Source organism: Galleria mellonella, unplaced genomic scaffold, assembly GCF_026898425.1.
Source record: "Galleria mellonella isolate WM207_F2 unplaced genomic scaffold, CSIRO_AGI_GalMel_v1 utg63, whole genome shotgun sequence".
Lineage (NCBI taxonomy): Eukaryota > Metazoa > Arthropoda > Insecta > Lepidoptera > Pyralidae > Galleria > Galleria mellonella.
The window spans coordinates 7,209,359-7,231,703 of record NW_026442130.1 but is presented as its reverse complement, the minus strand read 5'-3'; the positions used below and the strand labels follow the sequence as shown (position 1 = coordinate 7,231,703).

The 22,345-nt window shown below is 31.3% G+C and overlaps 3 protein-coding genes across 4 annotated transcripts; 2 read left to right on the top strand and 1 right to left on the bottom strand.

Moving 5' to 3' along the window:
- Positions 1–1,185: 1,185 nt before the first annotated feature.
- Positions 1,186–13,201, bottom strand: LOC113521620 (allergen Tha p 1). Of its 2 annotated transcripts, none has more exons than XM_026907205.2 (3): positions 13,046–13,201; positions 2,985–3,139; positions 1,186–1,377 (listed from the first exon to the last, which is right to left on the bottom strand). In XM_026907205.2, exons 2-3 carry the CDS (start codon positions 3,130–3,132, stop codon positions 1,232–1,234), a joined length of 294 nt encoding a protein of 97 aa, XP_026763006.1. In that variant the 5' UTR covers positions 3,133–3,139; positions 13,046–13,201; the 3' UTR covers positions 1,186–1,231. The 2 variants fall into 2 exon arrangements, with proteins under 2 accessions (XP_026763006.1, XP_026763007.1); XM_026907206.3 differs by lacking the exon at positions 13,046–13,201 and adding an exon at positions 3,859–4,018.
- Positions 13,202–15,233: 2,032 nt separating this feature from the next.
- On the top strand, positions 15,234–16,982 carry LOC113521636 (ejaculatory bulb-specific protein 3). The gene is made up of 3 exons (XM_026907231.3): positions 15,234–15,392; positions 16,132–16,316; positions 16,696–16,982. Exons 2-3 carry the CDS (start codon positions 16,139–16,141, stop codon positions 16,878–16,880), a joined length of 363 nt encoding a protein of 120 aa, XP_026763032.1. The 5' UTR covers positions 15,234–15,392; positions 16,132–16,138; the 3' UTR covers positions 16,881–16,982.
- Positions 16,983–17,119: 137 nt separating this feature from the next.
- On the top strand, positions 17,120–21,882 carry LOC113521635 (ejaculatory bulb-specific protein 3). Its single transcript, XM_026907230.3, has 3 exons — positions 17,120–19,307; positions 20,685–20,877; positions 21,554–21,882. Exons 1-3 carry the CDS (start codon positions 19,263–19,265, stop codon positions 21,739–21,741), a joined length of 426 nt encoding a protein of 141 aa, XP_026763031.1. The 5' UTR covers positions 17,120–19,262; the 3' UTR covers positions 21,742–21,882.
- Positions 21,883–22,345: the final 463 nt, after the last annotated feature.

Below are 22,345 nucleotides of genomic sequence, written 5' to 3'. Positions count from 1 at the left end.
AAGGAAATTTCCTACTAAACAATGCGTCAAACGCAACAATCCATGTAACTACTATTGTTCTTGTTTTTTAAGTACTAGGCACTAGAGCTTGTGATAAATGCTGTCGACGTCATTTTATATTATAGATTGTATTGGTTATATTGCTGGCAGGCCTTGAGTAATATTCTCGTACTGTTTATTTTAAATGTTAAATGTACTGAATGCCTAGTCACATAAAAATGATATCTATTTTTAAACATAAGAGAAATTTAAAATATAAGTAACTGAAAGTCTCCTACGTGCCCTACCAGTTGGCAATACTCAAAGAATTTTTTTATCTTTATGTAATATTTTAGGTCTTGTTATCTATATTTAAAGTACTTAGAAGTAACTGAATAAATAAGTATGAAAAATTTAAATTTTATAAATAAAATAATACATTACTCAATGCTACTATTAAGAAGGTACCATGACTAACATGACATGACATAATTGACTTTTATTTCTTCACTATAATGCAGTATTATTTTGAGGTCCTTTATTTAAAATAATGTTTGATATATTTATTTACAGTCATTATATACTCTTAAAACCGCAATAAAAACATCTTTTATCATTTTTATTATTATTTTTTTAAATTGTTAACTTTTAAATAAAACTAATATCAATATAAGTACATTTACTCTAAAAATAATGATATCAAACTACAATTGATAAATTTATAGAAATAATGTTTTTCTATAACGTCACAACAAATTACTATGCAGAGTTGATACAGTTGCTTAGATAAACTTCAGTTTTGTTTACGTAAAATTATATTCTTAAATATGATAAGTGCAAATAAATAAGTAAAACTTAAAGGTGAAGACGGCCCTAATAATGATGCATATAAAAAAGCGCCTTTCAATTTTGAATAGCAGCATGTTACATGTATACATGTTTTAAGCCGTATATTTGTCTGTGTGATAGAGATATATTGTTCAGCTGGGGTTAAAATTATATTCTATAAACAATGGTTTTCAAGTTTATGTTTGTTTCTTAAATTACAAAAATTATAGACGAAAGAAAAATGAACTATTAAACTAAGTAGTATTTGCGAAGTATAAACATAATCTGTATTATGTGTATACGTTGAAGAGTGATTAGTTTTGTTATTACTTTTAATTTTATTACTCATAATTTCTAGTGTAATTCAAACAACAGATCTATTACTGGCAATGTTTTATTACAATTACAGACAACGTAATAGTGTTTATGAGCTGGGTAGATATTTAGCCTTCAGTGCTTCAAAGTCTGCAGGGTAATTATCCTGTATAATCTTCTTTGCTATTTCGAATCTAATTTTTTGTTCTGGTGTGCAAGAGCCGCAGTCAGTTGCGACTAATTGAGGGAATTTGTCTGTGAACAAAAGAAAATATTTAAATGTTTACAAAACACGTTAGGTATAATAATCCTAGTACCTACTATATTTAAATAAATACCTAGATTTAATTTCAATATTAAAGGCTGGTAAAGAATGTTATTATCACTACGCTCGTATTTTATATCACGTTTTACCGATTAATAAAGTTAAATGATATATTTTGTGTTATCTAAATCATGATCTACTCAGCCTTTAAATGTATACTGCTAAACATAAGCCTCCCTCTTGGGAGGGTTTCGCCAGAAGATGCCAAGCTTGGCAGGCGAAATGGCAACTGCGATTGCGAATCTCACTGCCTTCCTCCCTCGCCCTCTCTTAATCGGCTCTGACGACACCCACGGGACAGGAAGGAGTGGCCTATTCTGTGCCAGGACCACACGATACATGTTATGTAAATAATTCAGTAAAATTTCTTTTAGGTGCAATTTGGCATAGCAAACTAGATGATAATTAAATTTAGAGAATTCGATTAAGAGGGAGACCTTGTACAAAAGTCGTTTGCTTGTGCACCTCTGTCCCATTTCTCTTTCTACCGTAAAGCAGTTGTGTTTACATGGCTGTGTTTCGGTTTGAAAGATGGGACATGGCAGTTGATTTACAGGGCCCAGAGGAATAACACCTGAGTCCTTAGGAATGGCAACACATGGGGGGTATCATGGGTGAAACAGTATACTCTGTTATGTCCATGGTACTGCTCAAGCCTATAGGCGACGGTTACCACTTTCCTTAGGTGAACCGTCAGCTTGTTTGCCATTCTAAGTTGCATAAAAAAAAATTATGAAAATTACGTGTTAAAGTTGTTATTTAAACCCTCATGCGTTTAAATAACAACTTTAACCCAATCTCAAACCACATCCTTTAAAAAAACGCATTATTACAGTAAAAAAAATAATCTAAGTGTTAATCAAAGACTTGATCTGATTCACATAATTAAAACGTTCTCATCACACACTTTCATGTTTTATCCTGTAATTGGATTAGCAAAAAACAAGTAGATCGTATAACTATATGCTAAACTTTTTTAATAAGTGTAAATAAAATATTAATAGATCTAAATAGACTAATATATTTTGGATTTTTTTAATTACAAACGTAATTCTACAATAATTTACACAGTATAGCATATATGTACTTAAAATCCTAGTTGGTAATAACATACACAAAATACATAACATATTTAAAGGTTTAAACATATTTGATTAAATTTGGCACAGAGATAGACCATATATTAAATTAACACAGGACACTTCTCAACTTAATATAATACATCCAGACAAAGCCACGAGTAATCACAAGTACTATATTAGGGGGGGGGAGGGTTTGTTAATAATGAGAACTACCAGTCACATTGCTAGCAATATACCCTATCAGGTCGACCTCCACATGGTCCCCCCTGGAAACCATCATGTTGAATTTCAGATATATTCATCACGATGGGCTAACTGGCCTTTCTTTCTCATCTATCATCCCTTACTGGTGCCCTGCCAGCATATACCGTTAGCGCAGGCAGGGTTATCATTCCATTAACATCCATTAAAAAATTTCAAAATAGTACTATATTATGATAGTGTATAAATGTTACCTTTTAACTCCTGTACTTCGACGCAAGGTCCTCTGTCCAACAGACAGTCCACTGCTGCCTTAAGTCTTGTCTCATCCTGCAAAATGGCAGCGTAGTCAACAGCATACACAGCAACCACGACAATGGCGAGAATGAAGAAAGCACGCATATTGAATCTGTATATAAAATGAAGCAAATTTAATAAAATTTAATTAGTTACCTTCTTTTACAATCCGCTATAGGCACGGTTGTTCCTCGTTATATACTATTACTTGCCTAGCTAAGCAAGTTAGTGTAGGAGGTTATTCCTTATTTCCCATTTATAGCACTGATGTATTGTACTGTGTTCTATTAACCACCTATTATAACATCTTGAAGATTAAAAAGAGTAGTGACGCAATGATTTCTTATACAATTATCACACAGAGGAAGCTTAAAATATGGTAATTCTATATGTGATCAAATTAAGATACTTTTAATAAAAAAAAATTGTGTAAATATTACAAGATTTTTTTGCCTATTTTATGCCTTGAAATTTGATAACCCGCCAGCCAAGCGCCGCAACTGCTGGCGAAACCTCCCAGTATGGGGAGACCTACATATATTCAGTAGTGGACAGTTACGGCTGATATGATGATGATAATTGAAATCGATATACAATTTGCTAAGTTCTGGTATCAAACATACTAAATATAATATGGTCGAACTGAGCACACCTCTATATTTCATAATCATCAAATAATATAAGTGTATCAGTAAATCCATGTGGTTAATAGATGCATTTTATTAATTTTAAAATAAAATTACTATAAATTATTTTAAAATAAGCTTACAAAAATAATATTTATTCGTGGCTAAACAAATTCAAAAAAGGGACTTTGAAAAGTACAACTACCTTTAACATAAAATACAAGCCACACTGATCAAACACAAGACACCAATTCACAGTCTAGATTTACTCTCATTGTTTTTATAGTCCGAGAAATCTAAATAGGTTTCCTCAATTCAAGGAAAATCTTTGAAAACGACAGTCCTCGCTTCTAATAACTGACATTTTACAAAGACATCAAGTTGCCTATATAGGTTTCGTTATAGATACAATATGCATAAAATACAGTATTATATAGCAGTTAAAACCGTCAATGCTAGACAAAATAAATCTCTTATAAAGTACTTATATATTTGGTAATAAATTATTTCTCGAAATATATATAATCTTGTATGATGAATCGATCTTTTTATATAGAGAAAGTTTGAATTCATTACTATTATTTAAAGTATGTTAAGAAAACATCATCAACCTAAAAAGCACAAAACTGTTAATGATGGCGTAAAAAGGCGTGAAACTAATTAAAATAATTGTCTTTTGTATTATATTTACATGTGTATCTATGACTGATATATATATATATATATATATATATCATATATATATCATATATATATAAAGAGGAAGTGATGTTTATGTTATTGAATTAATTATAAAAATATTATGAAAATATATTTTTTTCATATTGACACTTTCTTAAAAAGAAAGAGGTTTAAGATTACTGATTCGTTAATCTATTGATTTTTTTTACATTTGAACGTTTACATCACTCGAAATGTTATTTTCAGTTTATATTATAGGTATATTTACAGAAAAGGTTAAAAAAGGTTAAAAATTTTATACATTTACTTATTGTTTTCTTAAAATATTATGTATTATTAGAATCTGTCATTTCATGTAATAGCTATAGACTACTAAGTATAAATGACGTAAAATGATATTCAATAACTGTTAGAAATAGGTTTATTTTCATACAACTATGCACTACTGGCCGGTTGTAATTTAAAAAGATATGTTTTTAAATTTAGTTGACTGTTAGAAACAATCGTTCCTTTCTGTATTTTCTCTTCTATTAAATTTTATCGTACTTTTATATTGTGTTTATCCTATTCCCTTCCACTACGGAAATATAAGCTGATATCACAAAGAGAAATACCAACAGGTTATGGGCTGGGAGTAAAAGGTAAAATATGATTGAAAGTAATGGTGATGGTTCGATTGCAAACTCAATCATGAATAACAGACCGTCATCATCAAACGATAATGAGAGTGGTAGTCCACCGTCTATCGAAAAACTCGATGGGAATAGCAATTACAACAGTTGGAAATTTGCTATGGAGCTATACCTTCTCCATGACGATTTATGGAAATACACACAGGTATCACCGGAGAATGATGATGTAATAGGAGTGAGAAGAGATCAGAAGGCTCGCGCTAAGATATGCCTAATGGTGAAATCACGTTGTTTAGTACATGTTAGAGAATGCAAAACAGCTAAACAAGCATGGGAAGCACTGAAAATTGCTTTTGAGGATAAAGGCATAAATAACCGATGTCGCCTTTTATCAAAATTAGTAAGTTTGAAGTTAGAACAATTTACGTCAGTGAGAGACTACGTAACGACTATTATGACGATATCGCAGCAGTTAAGCGATATTGGGAAGGAGATTGATGATGAGCTCCTAGCTGCTCTTATGCTTCAGGGACTTACTGAAAATTTTCAGCCAATGAGATTAGCGCTCGAAAATACTAATACAGTATTAACAACAGATTTTATTAAGATGAAGCTTTTCCAAATGGAGGACACATATACATCAGGGAGCTCGAGTAATGCCCCGGATAACTCTGCACTACTGATTAACAAAAAGACTAAAGAGAAGGTTCACAAGAAAAAATATAAGAAGCAAATCAAATGTTTTATCTGTGGTGGACCTCATAAGGCTTTTGAATGTCCGAATAACCCAAAACAAAAGAAGGATGCTATGCAGGCTTTTGTTTTTGCTGTCAGTGGAAATTCTCAGGATGAAGAATGGATCTTAGACTCCGGAGCATCTACACATATGACAAATAGAAGAGATTGGTTTAAGGAATTCAAATGTTTTGATAAGTCTGAGAGAGTGGAAGTTAACTGTGCAAATGGTGATAAGATGTATGGTGAAGGAAAAGGTACTGTATCGAGTCAAATAGGTGTAAACGTGAGCGATGTCTTGTTTGTACCTAAATTGAGTACTAACTTACTAAGTGTCAGTAACATAGTGAGTAGAGGTAATGTAGTTGTATTTTCGGAGAAAGGATGTGAGATTTTCCTAGCTGATGAATGCGAGGTGAAAGGGAGAGTAGTCGCTAAAGGCATATTAGAGAGAGGTGTCTATAAACTCAAATCCTCTTCACAGGGCACAGCATTAAATACAGCTACACTTGGCGAGATGGAGATGTGGCATAAGAGAATGGGTCATCTTGGAGTAAGAAATCTAAAACTACTTAAAGATAAAATGGCCATAGGGGTAAGTTTTCCTAAATCTTCAACACTTCAATGCGTTTCCTGTGTTATGGGGAAACAAACAAAAATACCATTTAAGAAAACTAAAGGTACTAGAGCTACAGAGATATTAGGGTTGGTACACTCTGACGTTTGTGGACCAATGAGTGAGAGTTCTTTTAGCGGGTTTAGATATTTTATTACGTTTATTGACGATTTTACACGGAAAACATTTATTTACTTTCTTAAACAAAAAAGTGAGACGTTTTCTAAAATCCAAGAGTTTAAGGTATTTGCTGAAAATCAAACCGGCAAGAAACTTAAGATATTAAGAACGGATAACGGGACGGAGTATGTCAATAAACAAGTAGATAATTATCTTAAATCCCATGGTATACAACATCAACTTACTATAGAGTATACGCCTGAACAAAACGGTGTTGCTGAACGGGCAAACAGAACAATTGTAGAGAAAGGAAGATGTATGTTACAAGAAGCAGGATTAAGCATCCGATATTGGGCTGAGGCCGCCAATACAGCTGTTTTCTTGAAAAATAGATCACCTACTAAAGCTGTTAAAGATATAACACCGGAAGAGGCTTGGACGGGACATAAAACCAACCTAAGTATGATTAAAGTTTTTGGTTGTAAGGCTTTTATGCATATTAATAATAACAAGAGGAAAAAATGGGATGTAAAAAGCCTACCATTGATGCATATCGGCTATTGTTTAGACTCTAAGGCATATTCTTTGATGGATCCAGTTACAAAAAAGAAGTATAAGGCAAGAAATGTCATATTTTTTGAAAATCAAATGTACTTCGAAAATAAAAAGGATGTATCTGTGAAATCGAATGATATATGTTTTAGAAGAGAAGAGTCTGTTGAACGTAAGGAAAATGACAATGTAATTCTAAATTTAGATAATGACATTAATCTTAATAACTTAGGAAATCGAAGAGATATGGATGTATTAGAAATTGAAAACCTACCAATAGAAGACAGAGAGGATATTGACGGAAACGACACTTGTGAAGAGTGGGCATCTGCTGATGAGAGAAATGATACGGAAGTTCTGGAAGATCAAACTGTATCATATGATGTTCCAGATCGTAGGTATCCGTTTAGAGAGAGAAAGGCTAAGGTACAACCTGACTTCATTAGTTATCAAGTTACAACAGAGAGAGACCCCTTAACTGTTAATGAAGCATTATCTAGGAGTGATGGAGATAAATGGAGAGCTGCGATTCAGGAGGAGTTACAATCTATTCAGGAGAACGAGACGTGGACTCTTGTAAAGCCACCTAGTAATTGCAACATTGTCGATTCTAAATGGTTATTTAGAATTAAAAATGAGGGGGGAATAAAATTAGATATAAAGCTCGACTAGTGGCAAGAGGCTTCAGCCAAAGAGAAGGGATAGACTATTTCGAAACTTTTTCACCTGTAGTGAGACACAGTTCGCTGAGGACACTTCTTGCATTAGCCGCGAGAACAGGTTTAAATGTGGATCAGATGGATGTCAAAACAGCATTCCTCAATGGCAATCTAACTGAAACAGTCTATATGAGACAACCAGCAGGGTTTGAAGAGAAAGGTAAGGAGGACCATGTTTGTCTACTGAAAAAATCTCTCTATGGATTGAAGCAAGCACCAAGAGCTTGGAATCAAAAACTACATTCGGAGCTAATTAAACTTAACTTCAAGAGATCGAAGAATGAGCCCTGTATCTACACAAGATCTAAAGGTGATAATAAGATTATTATTGCTATTTATGTGGATGATATGCTGATCTTCTGGAACAATGCTAAAGAGTTGTGTCAAGTAAAGAAGGACTTGATGTCTAAATTTCATATGAAGGACCTTGGGAAAGCCGAGTTTATATTAGGCATTCGTATCACCCAAGATCATAAAGGTATTAAACTGGACCAGGAACAGTATGTAGATAAATTGCTTAAACGCTTTAAGATGGAAGCTTGCAAAGTGGCCGCAACTCCGTCTGTACCAGGCCAGAGGCTGACTAGACCAGGGTCTGATCACAAACCGGATGACAGGATTCCGTATCAGGAACTTGTAGGATCTTTATTGTACCTAGCAGTGTGTACAAGGCCGGATATATCGCACACAGTCTGTTCTATCAGTCAATTTAATACCTGTTACACTGAAGAACACTGGCTCGCAGCAAAGAGAGTGTTGCGTTATTTAAAAGGAACAAAGAGCTATGGCATTCAATATAACAAAGGAATGACTTTGCCAGTTATTCAAGGGTATGCTGATGCTGATCACGCTGGAGATGAAGATCGCAAGTCGTACTCTGGATTTGTTTATATCAGCCAAGGAGGAGCTATTTGTTGGGAAACAAAGAAGCAACGCACAATTGCACTATCAACAGCCGAGGCAGAGTATGTGTCATTGTCGGAAGCTTCAAAAGAGGCAGTGTTTCTGCGCAGGTTTCTCGCTGAAATTTTTAGTACCAAAGAGGAACCAATCCTTATTTTCAGTGATAGTCAATCGGCCATAGCTATCGCAGAGAACCCAGTTCATCATCAACGTACAAAGCATATAGACGTAAGATACCTCTTTATTAGAGAAGCTGTAGAACTTGGTGAGGTGAATTTAAGGTATATAGACACTTCCCATATGTTGGCGGATGCTCTAACTAAATCTCTATTAAGAGGAAAGTTTGAGTACTGTGTGAATGGTATAGGAGTCAAATCGTGATATTGGTAGACTTGATGTTGTGCTTGTGTACATGGTATGTATGTATGTCTGTATGAGTGTTTATTGTATGAAATTAAGGAGGAGTGTTAGAAATAGGTTTATTTTCATACAACTATGCACTACTGGCCGGTTGTAATTTAAAAAGATATGTTTTTAAATTTAGTTGACTGTTAGAAACAATCGTTCCTTTCTGTATTTTCTCTTCTATTAAATTTTATCGTACTTTTATATTGTGTTTATCCTATTCCCTTCCACTACGGAAATATAAGCTGATATCACAAAGAGAAATACCAACAATAACATCTTCTGTTAATATAATATACCTATTAGACTCCAATATGTAAAAATAATAAACCTAATAAAACTAAAAAACATATATTTCTGCCATATTTACTAGAGAATTCATTCAAACTATGTTTCATCCTACAACGTGCACTATTCAACATAGCTCTATTTATTATACTTGACCATAAAATTCTGAATATTCTATCCACATTTAAGTAGGGATCATGGGCCATTGTCAAATGGGTAGCATTATAAGCCCATGTTTCTATGCTTTAAGTTATCATAGTCTTTAAACTGTAATACTTTGAATGGAAAGACGCTAAATAGTTTATACTCTCTAGCCAATTTGTAATTGTCACAGACACTAGAATCACTGTCTAAACTCCTTCCTACTAGTCATCCGAGAGACACATCTAAGCTAAGCAACGCGTCTCGAATTATTATATAGATAGATAATCTTTATTGGTTCCTTCGAAATATTACAATAGTAAACTTACTTTTTTAAATAGTAAACTTAATAAAAATAAAATATATTAGAATAAAAGGTCAAGTCATATACCTCGTATCGTTTGGAGGAAAAAAGGATAGTTAGTAATGCAGATTAACAACCCTATTACTAGCTAAATACCCTAACAGGTCGACCTCCACGCAGTTCCCCCTGGAAAACATCGTGATTGATTCATTGGCAAATTTGTCACGATAGGTTAACTAGCCTGCTTCATCTTCACTTATTATCCCTTGCTGGTGCACCACCAGTATATACCGATAGCGCAAGCAGGGTGACTATATCACTATCATTCGTTAAAAAAAACCTCGTATTATTTGGAACTTGCCAAAGGCATTAAACCACCGGTGGTTCCTTACAAGCAGCAACATCGATTTTCAATTAGCCCTTTATCATATATATAAAGTGGTATAGATCCATCAAAACCAAAATTATCATTTTAGGTACCATACATACACCATGTATACACATGTATTTCTGAGTTTAAGTACAATATTTACAATCGGATCCGTATAGGAGGTACATAAATGAGTTATAGACGTTAGATATTAACTCAATCTTACCCATTTCAGATGTTGAGAAGCGTGATTAAGTACAGAATTTACAACGATCAAAAATTAAACCATGATAGCCCTGTCCGGCCGATCAAAACCGATCGTTTTTAATTCCTGGTGAATGCGTCACCATGGCCAACTGACCTAATCTTATCCTCACCTGTCATCCCTCACTGGTTCCCTACTAGCGCAAACAAATAGCGTAATCGAAGTAATTATTTTACCGGTGATGTACTACATGTTACATCTATTAAAAAAATACAATAATTGGTAAATTAAATGTAATTGATATATTCAATATTTAAGTTTAGGTATACCTTACTCTTTCCAGTCATAAATTTCCAGTTATCGTACAGCATCAAATAATTGCTAGAGGTCAAATTATAGGTTATTGTATCTACATAAATGATACATAGAATACATTATAATAATATCTAGAATAATTACTAGTATGATTGTGATCTTAATGTTCATATTACATATTCAATTGTGTTATCCATTACCAGGAAGAATATACATTTCATAGCTTTTATTGTATTATAATTAATCTAAATTATTGTATGCCATGTTTTTGTGTCGTTTGATTTTTTTATAATATTAAAATATATATTAAAAAATTAAATTTAAACTCAAACAACTTATTTTAAAGGACAATAATATTAGTATAGGATAACGCCCTCTTTAATACGAATTTAAAGAGATGATGCAAATAAAAGTAATATACTAACATTATGTGCTTCCTACCATATACCATACCATACCTACCATATACCGAATCTACTTTTTATTATTATTATTATTTCAGCCGTTATCTACTCACTGCTGAACCTTCCCTATAAGGGGAGTTTTACCAGTAGTTGCATCGCTTGGCAGGCGAATTGGCAACCGCAGTTAGGCCTTTAGAGATATTTTAAGAGGGACGCTGCTGCCCATCCCTCGTCCTCTCTTTGTCAACTCTTACGACACCTACGGGAAAGGAAAGGGTGACCTATTCTATACCGGAATCACATGGTGGACAGTTTTTATTCCTTGTCATGATAAAAACGATTCTATGTTTCAAACTGGAACAAGGATTACACATTTACAAAATTTCATTAAAATCGATTGAGCAGTTTCGAAATTTTTTTACGCAAATTAGAATGGCAAACAAGCTGACGGCCCACCTGATGGAAAGTGGTAACATATAATATAACAGAGTATAATACTTTGCCCATGACACCCCCCTCCCATGCGTTGCTATTCCTGAGAACAAAAGTTTTATTCCTGTGTACCCTATAAATTCACAGCCATATCCCACTCTTCAAACCGAAACACAGCCATATAAACACAACTCCTCATCAAAAATCCCAAAATTTTTTGCATATATCCTATTAATATTATAATTGCAAAGTTTGTAACGATGGGTAGTTGGATAGATGTTACTCTTTCACTTAAAAATTACCTGATTGGATTTGAATGAAATTTGGTGCACAAATAGATGGTATTGTAACTTAGCACATAAGATACTTTATGTAGTGACTCACGCAGGCAAAGCTGCGGAATACAGTTAGTTTGTAATAAAAAAAGTACTCATAACTACTCGTATCATTAAGGTTTGCTTACTTAGATTCTTATTACGTTACTCCTTTTTTATGACTTCATTTAAATGAATGTTTAAACTTCTCAGAAAAGTGTTTCATAAAACCTTGACCATGTTTTGAATTGCTAATGTATTTCAGAGTAAATTTTGGTTGTGTATGTATGTGTTTTGTGTGCGTGTATGTTTAAAACAAAAACGTGCATACGGCTTTTTATTTATAAAGATTTCGAATCTTTTACCTAACCATTTTAATTAATTTAAATTTTGAATGCCATTAAGATTAGCTACATATACTAATGTATTAGATATTTTGTATTTATTTATAAAAAAAGGGAAAACATATTGCACGTCTAAAATAAGGAAAAGTATAGAATATACTAAATTTAATTTTATTTCCTAAAATGCCGTAATTAAGTATTTATTATGTGTAAATGTACGTAATGCAAATTGTCGGTATATAAATATTTAGTTATTAATCACTAGCTGCATAATATATAATTATTGTACATAATACACAATGCAATTATGTTACTATATAGGTAAGTAATTCGCCCTGTAGCTCATGGCTTAGAATAAACCACCTATTTCTTTCTCGTAGGTGTCGTAAGGGACGTCTAAAGGAGCTTATAGTGAAGGGATGGGCAGCAACGTCTCACTTAAAACATCACCAAAAGACAAACTGCGGTTGCTAACCCGCCTGCCAAACATGGGAGGTACTAGCAAAATCCCCCTTATGGGGGGGGCTATGTTCAGCAGTGGACAGTTAACAGCTTATACAACATAGACAAGTAATAGTTCTAAATCACTTACGTAGGACTAAGTTGACAAGGATCATCGTACTAACAAACAATAAAACTATGTTTATTAACTTAATAAGATTCAGTAAGCAATATAAGGCCATTAAATTAGACATTACAAAGTAATATTTTAATAATATTACATCCTTACTAATATTATAAACGAGAAAGTGAGTTTGTTAGTTTGTTACCTTGGTATACACGTATTATATGGGATAAAGAAAGATATAAGCTAATTTTTATCTCGGTCAGTAAACATATCCTGCTCACGCGGACAATGTTACGGCTAATAGACAGTTACTTATATTTTTAACATAAATTTGTACGACTTACCAAAAATAATTCACAAAATATCTTGTAAAGAGTCTGTAAAACAAGAACAACGTCTTCCCAAGTAGATACTGACAAAAATTTTCAAGCTTGCATCCTATATACCCGGCTTGTTTTTTTTTTACATTTGTTTTTAGATATTAGTATGCATGACGCAATGATTACAATGCTTCATTATTTTCTGAGAACGTAGATATATGTCTTCTTTTAATCCTTACAAAAATAGTGTCCTTAATAATATTAATATTGTAAACATGAAAGTGAGTTTATATAGTAATTTGTTTGTTACTTCTTGCTACCTTAAATACACAATCTCAAATATTTCAAATGACAAGAAATTTATGTCATGTACGTACGAGTAATGTTTAGATAGAATAAAGACACGCTATGACTTTTAGGATCACAATTTTTCACGCGAATAAAACAGCGCTTTGCAAAATTTCACTGTTGTTGATAGGCGCATTTAGAGGGACCGAGAGGGCAGTGCCCAAATTTGGACTAGAGAATAAGGAGCGGAGATTTCAGCCACAGACAAATTCTAAACCGAATTGGAAAATTCTTTTTTTCTGAAAAGATAGATTAGTTCATAGAAATTTAGTTAAAATCGGTTCAGTAGTTAATTTTTAAATCAAAATAACTGGTTTCGTCACATTTGAAGACGGTTTTTTTTTAACACAATCTTTAATTATTATAGTAATATAATCTGTTTGTTCTCTTCTTAGAATATATAATGTCTTCACAATTCAAGTAATAGTTCTATTACTAGTATAGTATTATCTATGTGCTATACTACTTCTACTATTCCAAATTCATCATAAAATATATTTGTGTTTAATACAAGTTGTATTAGGCTCAATTTTAAATTAGACATTTATTATTATTGGAGCTGCTAAATAAGCTTGAGCGACTGCAAAATTTAGCGATAAGGTTTATTTTCAGCTTACAAAAATATGATCATGTCTCGGAATACCGTACTCGTTTAAAGTGGCTCCCGATCAGATAGCATCATGAGACACATGTCCTAGCGGTCCTATATAATGTCCTTAATGATCCCAATTCTCCTTCCTACCTTCGTTCCCGGTTCCAATTGTTACCTCTTCCTTCCAGACCTAGACGTCATTGTCTGAATCGGTCCAGGTTACTGAAGCTTCCCAGCTATAAAACCCATTTTATGGATAATTCATTTGCATATCCTGCTATACAGCTGTGGAATAAACTTCCCGTGAGTATTCAGAATAGCCCGTCTAGCAGTTCCTTCAAAAAAAGATTAAAATCATTCTATCTTTCCAATTTTGTTCAAATACAATTAATTATAATATACAGAAATTAGAAGTCTGTCATCATTGTGTTCTCTTTTATTGGATATTTTTATGTTGTATTGTATATATATATATATATATATATATATATATATATATATATATATATATATATATATATATATATATATATATGTATGCCACTATATACTTCCTATGCCACTGTGTTAGGTTGACTGGAAGAAATCTCTTTTAGAGATAAATTCGTCTTTGATAACATTATTGTTAACTTATTGTTGTTACTGTATGTTTTAGTACAATAAAGAATATATATATTATTTTTTATTTTAATATATTTTTTTATAAGTAATATAATCATAAAATTTTAATTTTTTAAATTTTATACTTTATAAAATATTGAATATTAATTATTTACTTTACTTTTATACATTCTCTTTGAATATGGATGTCAAATTATAACGAAAATGTACACAAGCGGACTTAACCTTGGAGGTAATTATATTATATATTAAATATATAATATTATGTAATATTTTGTTTATATTTTTATTATAAATAGTTATAAATACAATTATGTTACATAAATTATACAATAATATTCTTTGAATAATAATTTATTATTATGCTTCTATATGATTGCATAAAATATTTTTTAGTTTCGTCGATATAAAAGCGATACAGACTCTTAAATAATATAGTGATTTCTTTGTTTATTTGGTCAGTTTGACGGACTTAACTTATGATTAATTGTGATTGATTTTTGCTTTTTATTGTCTTACTATAACGTAAAACGATGTGTCAATATATTTATCCCCAATTGCGATATGCATGCATAATGCCTGCATACAAAATACTCAGAATTTAAACAATAAACTTTGCTACATGCAAATAACTACGAGTAAGTAGGAATGAATACAAGTATGACTAATCAAAACCTATAAATTGCGTGTCCTGGTTTATGAATATATTTGTTCACTTAGTGCTCCTGTGGGTGGCATCTTTTAATACACTTACACACCGTGAATTCGCCAAGAACCTTCTTTTTTATAAAGGAACAAAAATAATACCAAGTAAGTGACAATTTTATTTCAAGAAATAAAATTTAAGTACAAAACAATTGAGTTACGATTTTTTAAGACCAACAATATTTTTTACTATTTTTTTTAGTGCATCATTATAAATTTAAAAAATGTTAATTGACTCTCCGCGACCCTCCATGAAATAATACTATCCAACAATTTCTTTTTATTCCAAACACGACAAAAATTGTATTTTATTAAAATTATTCTTGACATCTGAAATATTGTTTGTTACTTTAAAAACAATACTTTAATTACTGATATTTTTTAAGTACGCAATATATAATTTATGTTAATACAAGTATAAAATATATATGCATTTAGTCTTTAAAATAATAAATACTGAGTACTACATGTATTATGTAGTATGTAGGTATTTATTATTACTGAATGCACATATTTTTTTCAAAACTTTAAAAAGAACAAAGACAACCTACAGTCGAGACCTGAATGAAAATTAGATAGGTAGATTGTTTCTGTACAATTTATGAATATTTTCGTGTCACACAATTTTAATAAGTTTATTAAAAATTAATTGTTCTGTTAAGGAAAAAAAAATAAACTGTACAAATGTCTTTATTTACTGACTGTACAACTTACAATCTAGCTTACTACAATGTATATTATAGTCGTAAATGAATCTATTATTTTTCTTCAATTAGCTTGTTGTTTCCTCATGTATCAATTATTCAGTAATTATTTTTTGTTTACAACTATTTTTTTTTTTCAGCGTGAGGATGAAGTTCTGGATCCTAATTTTAGCTTTTGCAACAATAGCAGGGGCAAGATTATATAGTTCTAAACATGATAACATGGACATTGACACGTTAGTTCGCAATCCACGATACATGAAAATGTCAGTCGGTTGCTATCTGGACAGAAATAGCTGTACTAAGAAGACTGCCACGCTCAAACGTAAGATGATATATTAAATTTTAATATACAGCTTTGACGGAATAGCAGACTAGCTACCACTGAATTTTCTGTGACACCCCTAATGTGTTAACCCTCCGCACCCTGTGATTTCAATACCTTTCAAACTGAAACATGATCATGCAAGCATTGTTGTTTAGGGGCAAGGAAAAGGAGTGTCAGAGAGGCACTTGAGATATCTATGCCGACAACTTTTGTAGCAGCTCCCTCTGGTATAATAATAATAATAATAAAAAATTACCAAAATAATAACCATCACATATCTAACGGAATTTAAAATTTATATGTATTGCCTAAACATAAATGATAAAGATTACTAGCAATTTAAAACTAAATATCATAACATTTTAAACATTTTCAGAAGCGATACCAGATATTGTGCAGACAGCGTGTGCAAAATGCACACATACACAGAAATATATTTTAAGAAGATACCTTGAAGAATTGAAGAAAAATTTACCTAGTGATTATCAAGCGTTCAGACGAAAATATGATCCTGAAGGAACAACGTTCGACGCTTTAGAATCAGCGATTGCTAATAATTAGACATTTTCTCAACGACGTATAAACCATTGGCATTGGCTCTGTGAATGTATCTTTATTGATATCATTTATGTCTGCCTTAATATAATAACTTATTTATTTAAATAGTCTACTGATTTTCTATTCCAAAAAACAATAAACAATTCAATAAACAGATAAAAGAAACACTAAGTGTCATGTCGTATAGGGAGGTCAAGGATATGGCCTGGGATAAAGCTGGCTGGAAAAAGATGCATGAATTAGTTGCACCGACAAGAGAGAGATAAGCTCAAACACATAACATTTTTACGACTGCATATTAAATGGTGTGGACAATTAACTTTTCGATATACAGGCGTAACTATAATGAAAAAAGAACCAGGTTTTGGCTCTTAAAATCCTATCATCGTTTCGCAGTTTACTAAGATCCTCATATACAACTCGATTAATGATACACGGTTACCACAAGTTTTTTACGACGAAGGTGGCAAACAAACATACAGCCCGTTTGATGGTAAACGGTTATGGATGCCTGCAACTCTAAGGGTGTCAATGCGCGTTGCCAAACCTATTCCATTTGATGACTCTGTAATCACCTTGTAATTTAATATGTTCGTAAATTCCCTGGCAATAGTAAATAGAAAGTGACAGAGATTGTTACAATATCTATTGTCACCTTCAATCTGATAAGCAGTAAAGCCCCCAAAAAGAGGTAAAGGAAACTTCTGCTCAAAGCTAATTAGTTAATGGTGCTTGTGAAAATAAAATTTAAGACTAAATATCTCGTAACTATACTACGATGCGAATATTTCAAAAGGACTATTTCTGAATTTCTTAATATGTTCGTAGGAACCCATTTAAAATAGCATATTGCATAGTACCTACATAATGCCAAAACCTCAAAATTACCACTTCTATATTTCATGTTGAGCAATTTACATACATTATATTACCTATTATCTCTTCTGTTTTTAGATACATTTTGTTACCATGGCTACAAGCAAAAATGGTTAGACGTAATGAGTAGTTATTATATATCACATTATGAATATCCGGTAGTTTATAACACCGAATAGATACTAAAAATATTTATCAATATTATATTAGATAGAAAAATAAAATATGATTACTATTTTATTAAAACATATTTATTTATTTTTTATTTAACTAAATAATAAATTAAAAATTTACAAACTGTCCCTCAAGACTTAAATTCTACTCGCAATTGTACTGTTTGTAAATGACTTCGAATTGTCAATTAATCCGTGTTTTTTTTTTGTCTTTAAGTTACGCAGTAATTTCATAAATACTCTACCTATTTTAATAATTATTTTTAATTAATATGCTTTACTCCTGTGTAGACCCATATCAATTGTACCATAATTGAAAAATGCTGATTTTTTGTCAAGGATAATCTTATTTGTAATACTCGTAAGTATAACAGAATACGGCGAATAAAGCACGACGCACCTTGTAGATATCGAATATAAAAGACGACAAATAATACTGTGTCGTCTTTTATATCCATTAAACGATGATGCTCCTGTCTCTTTATGTAGCAAACAAAATATAGCTATTCTGTGTGATATCCATATCCTGTAGTTTCACTACCATAAGGATACCCTTATTATTATTATAGACAGACGGAATTTTCAGGCAAGGAAACCTGTAACACTGCACTCTTTCCATAATCTTTTGTACTTGCCCTTTTTTTAAAGTTCGCTGCTAATACCTATCAGTGAAAAGAATTTTAAGATGTTTTTTGTAGCGATATTTTTATCTCCTTAAGATATAAAGTGTACCTATTTTCCATGTATGTATCGTATATATATGAGTGTGCTATAGCCAGAAATTAAGCGCTGCAACTTTTTATTCTTCATTGTGACAAAATCTACAAACACTTTTTGGGCATAAACTTAATTAGTCCATATGCTTGTATGGTTTGCAGTGTTCCAGTAAGAGCATTTGTTAATACACATATATTATTTTTACTCAAAAGAGTTAATTACCATAAGAGTATAGGAATATATTTAAACTGAAACAAAACTATAGACATTTTTTTTAGTACCAGAAAGAGACATGATAGGACCGAGCTGTATATGTAGACTAGTACAAAATCTCTACCGATAAACTTGTTTGCTATTTTGGTGCTAATGAGGACTTTATATCAAAGATTTCACTGGCATCCTTACTCCTTAAATCAAAAGGCAGGGTGTGCTGCAGCGTTTTGCTGTTTCACGGTAGAAAGATTAACATTGTTCCCCTAAATGAATATTGCCATCTGTTTTGATTTGTGTAGCATAATGATGTTATAATGATTACAGTCAAAATAATTTCAATAGCGCAGTTTGGATATTATAATAATAGTGAATTTCCGTTTGTTTTGTATATAAATATTGCGAAAATATGGAAGAGGTATCAGTGTCACCGAGCATTCAAAGGATTATTTTGGTAAGAAATATTGATTTTACATTATATAAATAAGACAAAAATAATTACGGCTTTATTTATACCTTTATTTTTTTGCATTAAACTTTTTATAAATCCGCTACTTTTTTATTTATACTTTTATTATCATTAAAATAAAGTGACATATCTATACATTTATTTTAATTGAAGACAGTTAAATTAAATTAAAATTGACACATCTCTGTTAATTTTCAATCAAATTTTTCTAAACTATTTGATATTTCATTGGCCTGGTTGTTCTGGGTGGTGTTCCCAGGTATTCGTTGTTTGCTTTCCCCAAAGGCAGATAACTTGAGTACCAGGCAATTGATGTAATTGTGTAGTGCTTATGATTATGAATGGTAATAAATAGTGATATAAACTCCAATATATCTTATTAATAGAGGTTTTCAATTTTTTTTTAAACTTTACTCGGATTACTTACCATTTTTTCAATACTTTTTTATAATAAATAATATAGACTATTATATATTTATCCAAAGAAGTAAAACTAAATAATAAAATAATAATGTACTATTGTTTTCCAATTATCTCACGTAGGTGGTAGGTATGTAGGTATGTAGTCCGTAAGATTAGATATCTTAATAGACATCATAATGTTTTTCTAGACAAATTTTGAAATAATATACACTTCGTTGCTTTAATACAAAATGTAATGTAAAAACTATTTCCTTATTATATATAATAGCGTAGTAGTTGAATCTCACTCGGTTAATGGCTTGTAATAAAAGATGTTATCAACTAAATTTGAGAAGGTCGATTTAGTAAAGAAGTCTTGTCTAGAAACTTTAATGATTACACTTCAAACTATGTAGACATGTAACTACAATTAACAATATACTTAACACGTATAAAAATAAAAAGCTAAAAATATCTTACATACATATATTAGTAGGCAGATAGCCACTACCGTAACAAGATTCAGATTATCAAAATATTTGAGTTTATAACTATTTATATTACATTTTAAGTAGAACACCTCATTGATAACAATAAAATGTCCAACTTAATAACTAAATATTTTGTATTCTCATTAACTCCCTTATGAGGATCAGTCATTAACGCTTTTTATTAATTTTATTTGTAAAGCTAATAGCATCTTCAGCAGGCTTCAGCCTTAAGCCTCAGCAGACGGATCAGTCTTATGATCGGATCGTTTATGGCTATGTTTATATTTTCATTAAAATCCATTAGGTTATAGACGTGATCTTATACACGAACGTAATATAAGTTCTTATACAATTCACACTTGTAATCGTTTTCCTTATTCATATTGTTACTGTATATTATACAAAAATTTTGACTTGATTTTAAGCAATATGTGATATATTACTAATGTAGATTATAATCTTAATACAGGATATCACAAAAATGAAGACCGTTTTCATCACCGTGGTCGCTATGGCGATTACTATTGTCTTTGGCTACGACGAAATCTTCGACAAAGTAGACGTCGACAAAATCATTAACGATGATTCTCTGTTCACTGGATATATAGACTGTATGCTCGAAAAGGGACCCTGCACTCTGGAACATTCGGAAGAGTTCAAAAGTAAGATTGTCTTTTTTTTAAACTACTAGTTAATTAAAAATATGTGATATGATATAATTAAAGTCAAAGTGAAAAACCAATTAGCGAGCAATCGAACGTCTGTACTCTAGAAAGCAGACAATAGATCTTGCCGAAGCAAGATCAAGAGTATTTGGTGAAGAAGGAACGAATTCCTTCTTCGCCAAATACTCTAAGCTCAACCAGAATAGTAAAAGGAATTTTACTAATTGAATAGAATTAATGATCCTTGTATATCTCTCATTTTTCTTGTCCAATAGCAAAAAAAGTTTATGCTTTTGGTCATCTTTATCAATGACGACATTCATAATTTAATATATATTTACTACAAAATATAAAATTGTTTTTATATTGCTTGAATTAATTTTGTAATATATTTAGATACTTTTTTGTTTACTTAGCGCGTCTAATTTCAAATAACCATTATTAAAAATAAACAATATTAATCCAATTACACAAATTTTCTTAAATTCTGTTTAGATAGTATTTTAAATTATTTTTGTACTAAAACCGCTAATATCTATTTTTCAGTTAGACTTGTTTACCCGTTACAAAACAGTACTAATTTCTAAATGTATCTATGCTTCAATATGAAAACTGATATATATAAAATATTTTATTAAATTCTGATATTAATGTTTTATGCTTTTTTTTTCAGAGTTGCTCCCTGAAGTTATTGCAACTGCCTGTGCTAAATGCAGCCCGATCCAAAGGCAACACGTGAGGAAAACTGTAAAAGCCCTTAGTGAGAAGAAACCAGATGATTTCAAAATATTCCGGTCTAGATTTGACCCTAAAGGCGAATATGAAGCAGCATTTACAGCATTTTTAGTTGGCACTGACTAAACTGTAATAACTGTAACAATGAGCTTAAAATATAATTGGATTTACTAGAGGATAAACGTGAAGTGTTGGTCATTGATTACTATTACAAATGCACTATGTGGAGCATTACTTTTAATTATAATTAAATATTGCAAACTTGAATTACTTTTATTTATTCAGTCACCACATAAAATAACGTCATCTTTTAATCACTTAGCCGGCACTAAGAATTATTAAATAATGAACTTTTTTATAAAGTTACAAACATTGCATTGCAAACATTTATCTAATATATAAACAGAATTTCTGAGATATTCTAGAAACACCAAAACGCCTAGTAACTCCACTAAAGCAATATGGCAGCTGTACGAATATAAAATTAATAATTTATCGTAATAAATTAATCTTAATAAAAGTACCATTAAATTCGCCATTTCTATAAACGCAACCATGGATGCATGAGTAGTAGCTAATTACGAATATTACAAAATATTCAATAATTTATTTTCATTTAATTCAAAATACTGAACTTATAATAAACAAATATATTTTGCTATTTTCCTAGATCTAACTGTCGTTAACCACCATTAAAAAAAAATTTAAATAAAATAACCCAAAATAAAAT

Coding starts and splice junctions, on each gene's coding strand:
- LOC113521620 (XM_026907205.2), bottom strand. CDS start 3,132: ATGCGTGCTTTCTTCATTCTCGCCATTGTCGTGGTTGCTGTGTATGCT. Junction 1,378..2,984: donor CGAAGTACAGGAGTTAAAAG/GTAACATTTATA, acceptor TTTTGTTCACAG/ACAAATTCCCTCAATTAGTC.
- LOC113521636 (XM_026907231.3), top strand. CDS start 16,139: ATGAAGTTCTGGATCCTAATTTTAGCTTTTGCAACAATAGCAGGGGCA. Junction 16,317..16,695: donor GAAGACTGCCACGCTCAAAC/GTAAGATGATAT, acceptor AAACATTTTCAG/AAGCGATACCAGATATTGTG.
- LOC113521635 (XM_026907230.3), top strand. CDS start 19,263: ATGGAAGAGGTATCAGTGTCACCGAGCATTCAAAGGATTATTTTG. Junction 19,308..20,684: donor GCATTCAAAGGATTATTTTG/GTAAGAAATATT, acceptor ATCTTAATACAG/GATATCACAAAAATGAAGAC. Junction 20,878..21,553: donor ACATTCGGAAGAGTTCAAAA/GTAAGATTGTCT, acceptor TTTTTTTTTCAG/AGTTGCTCCCTGAAGTTATT.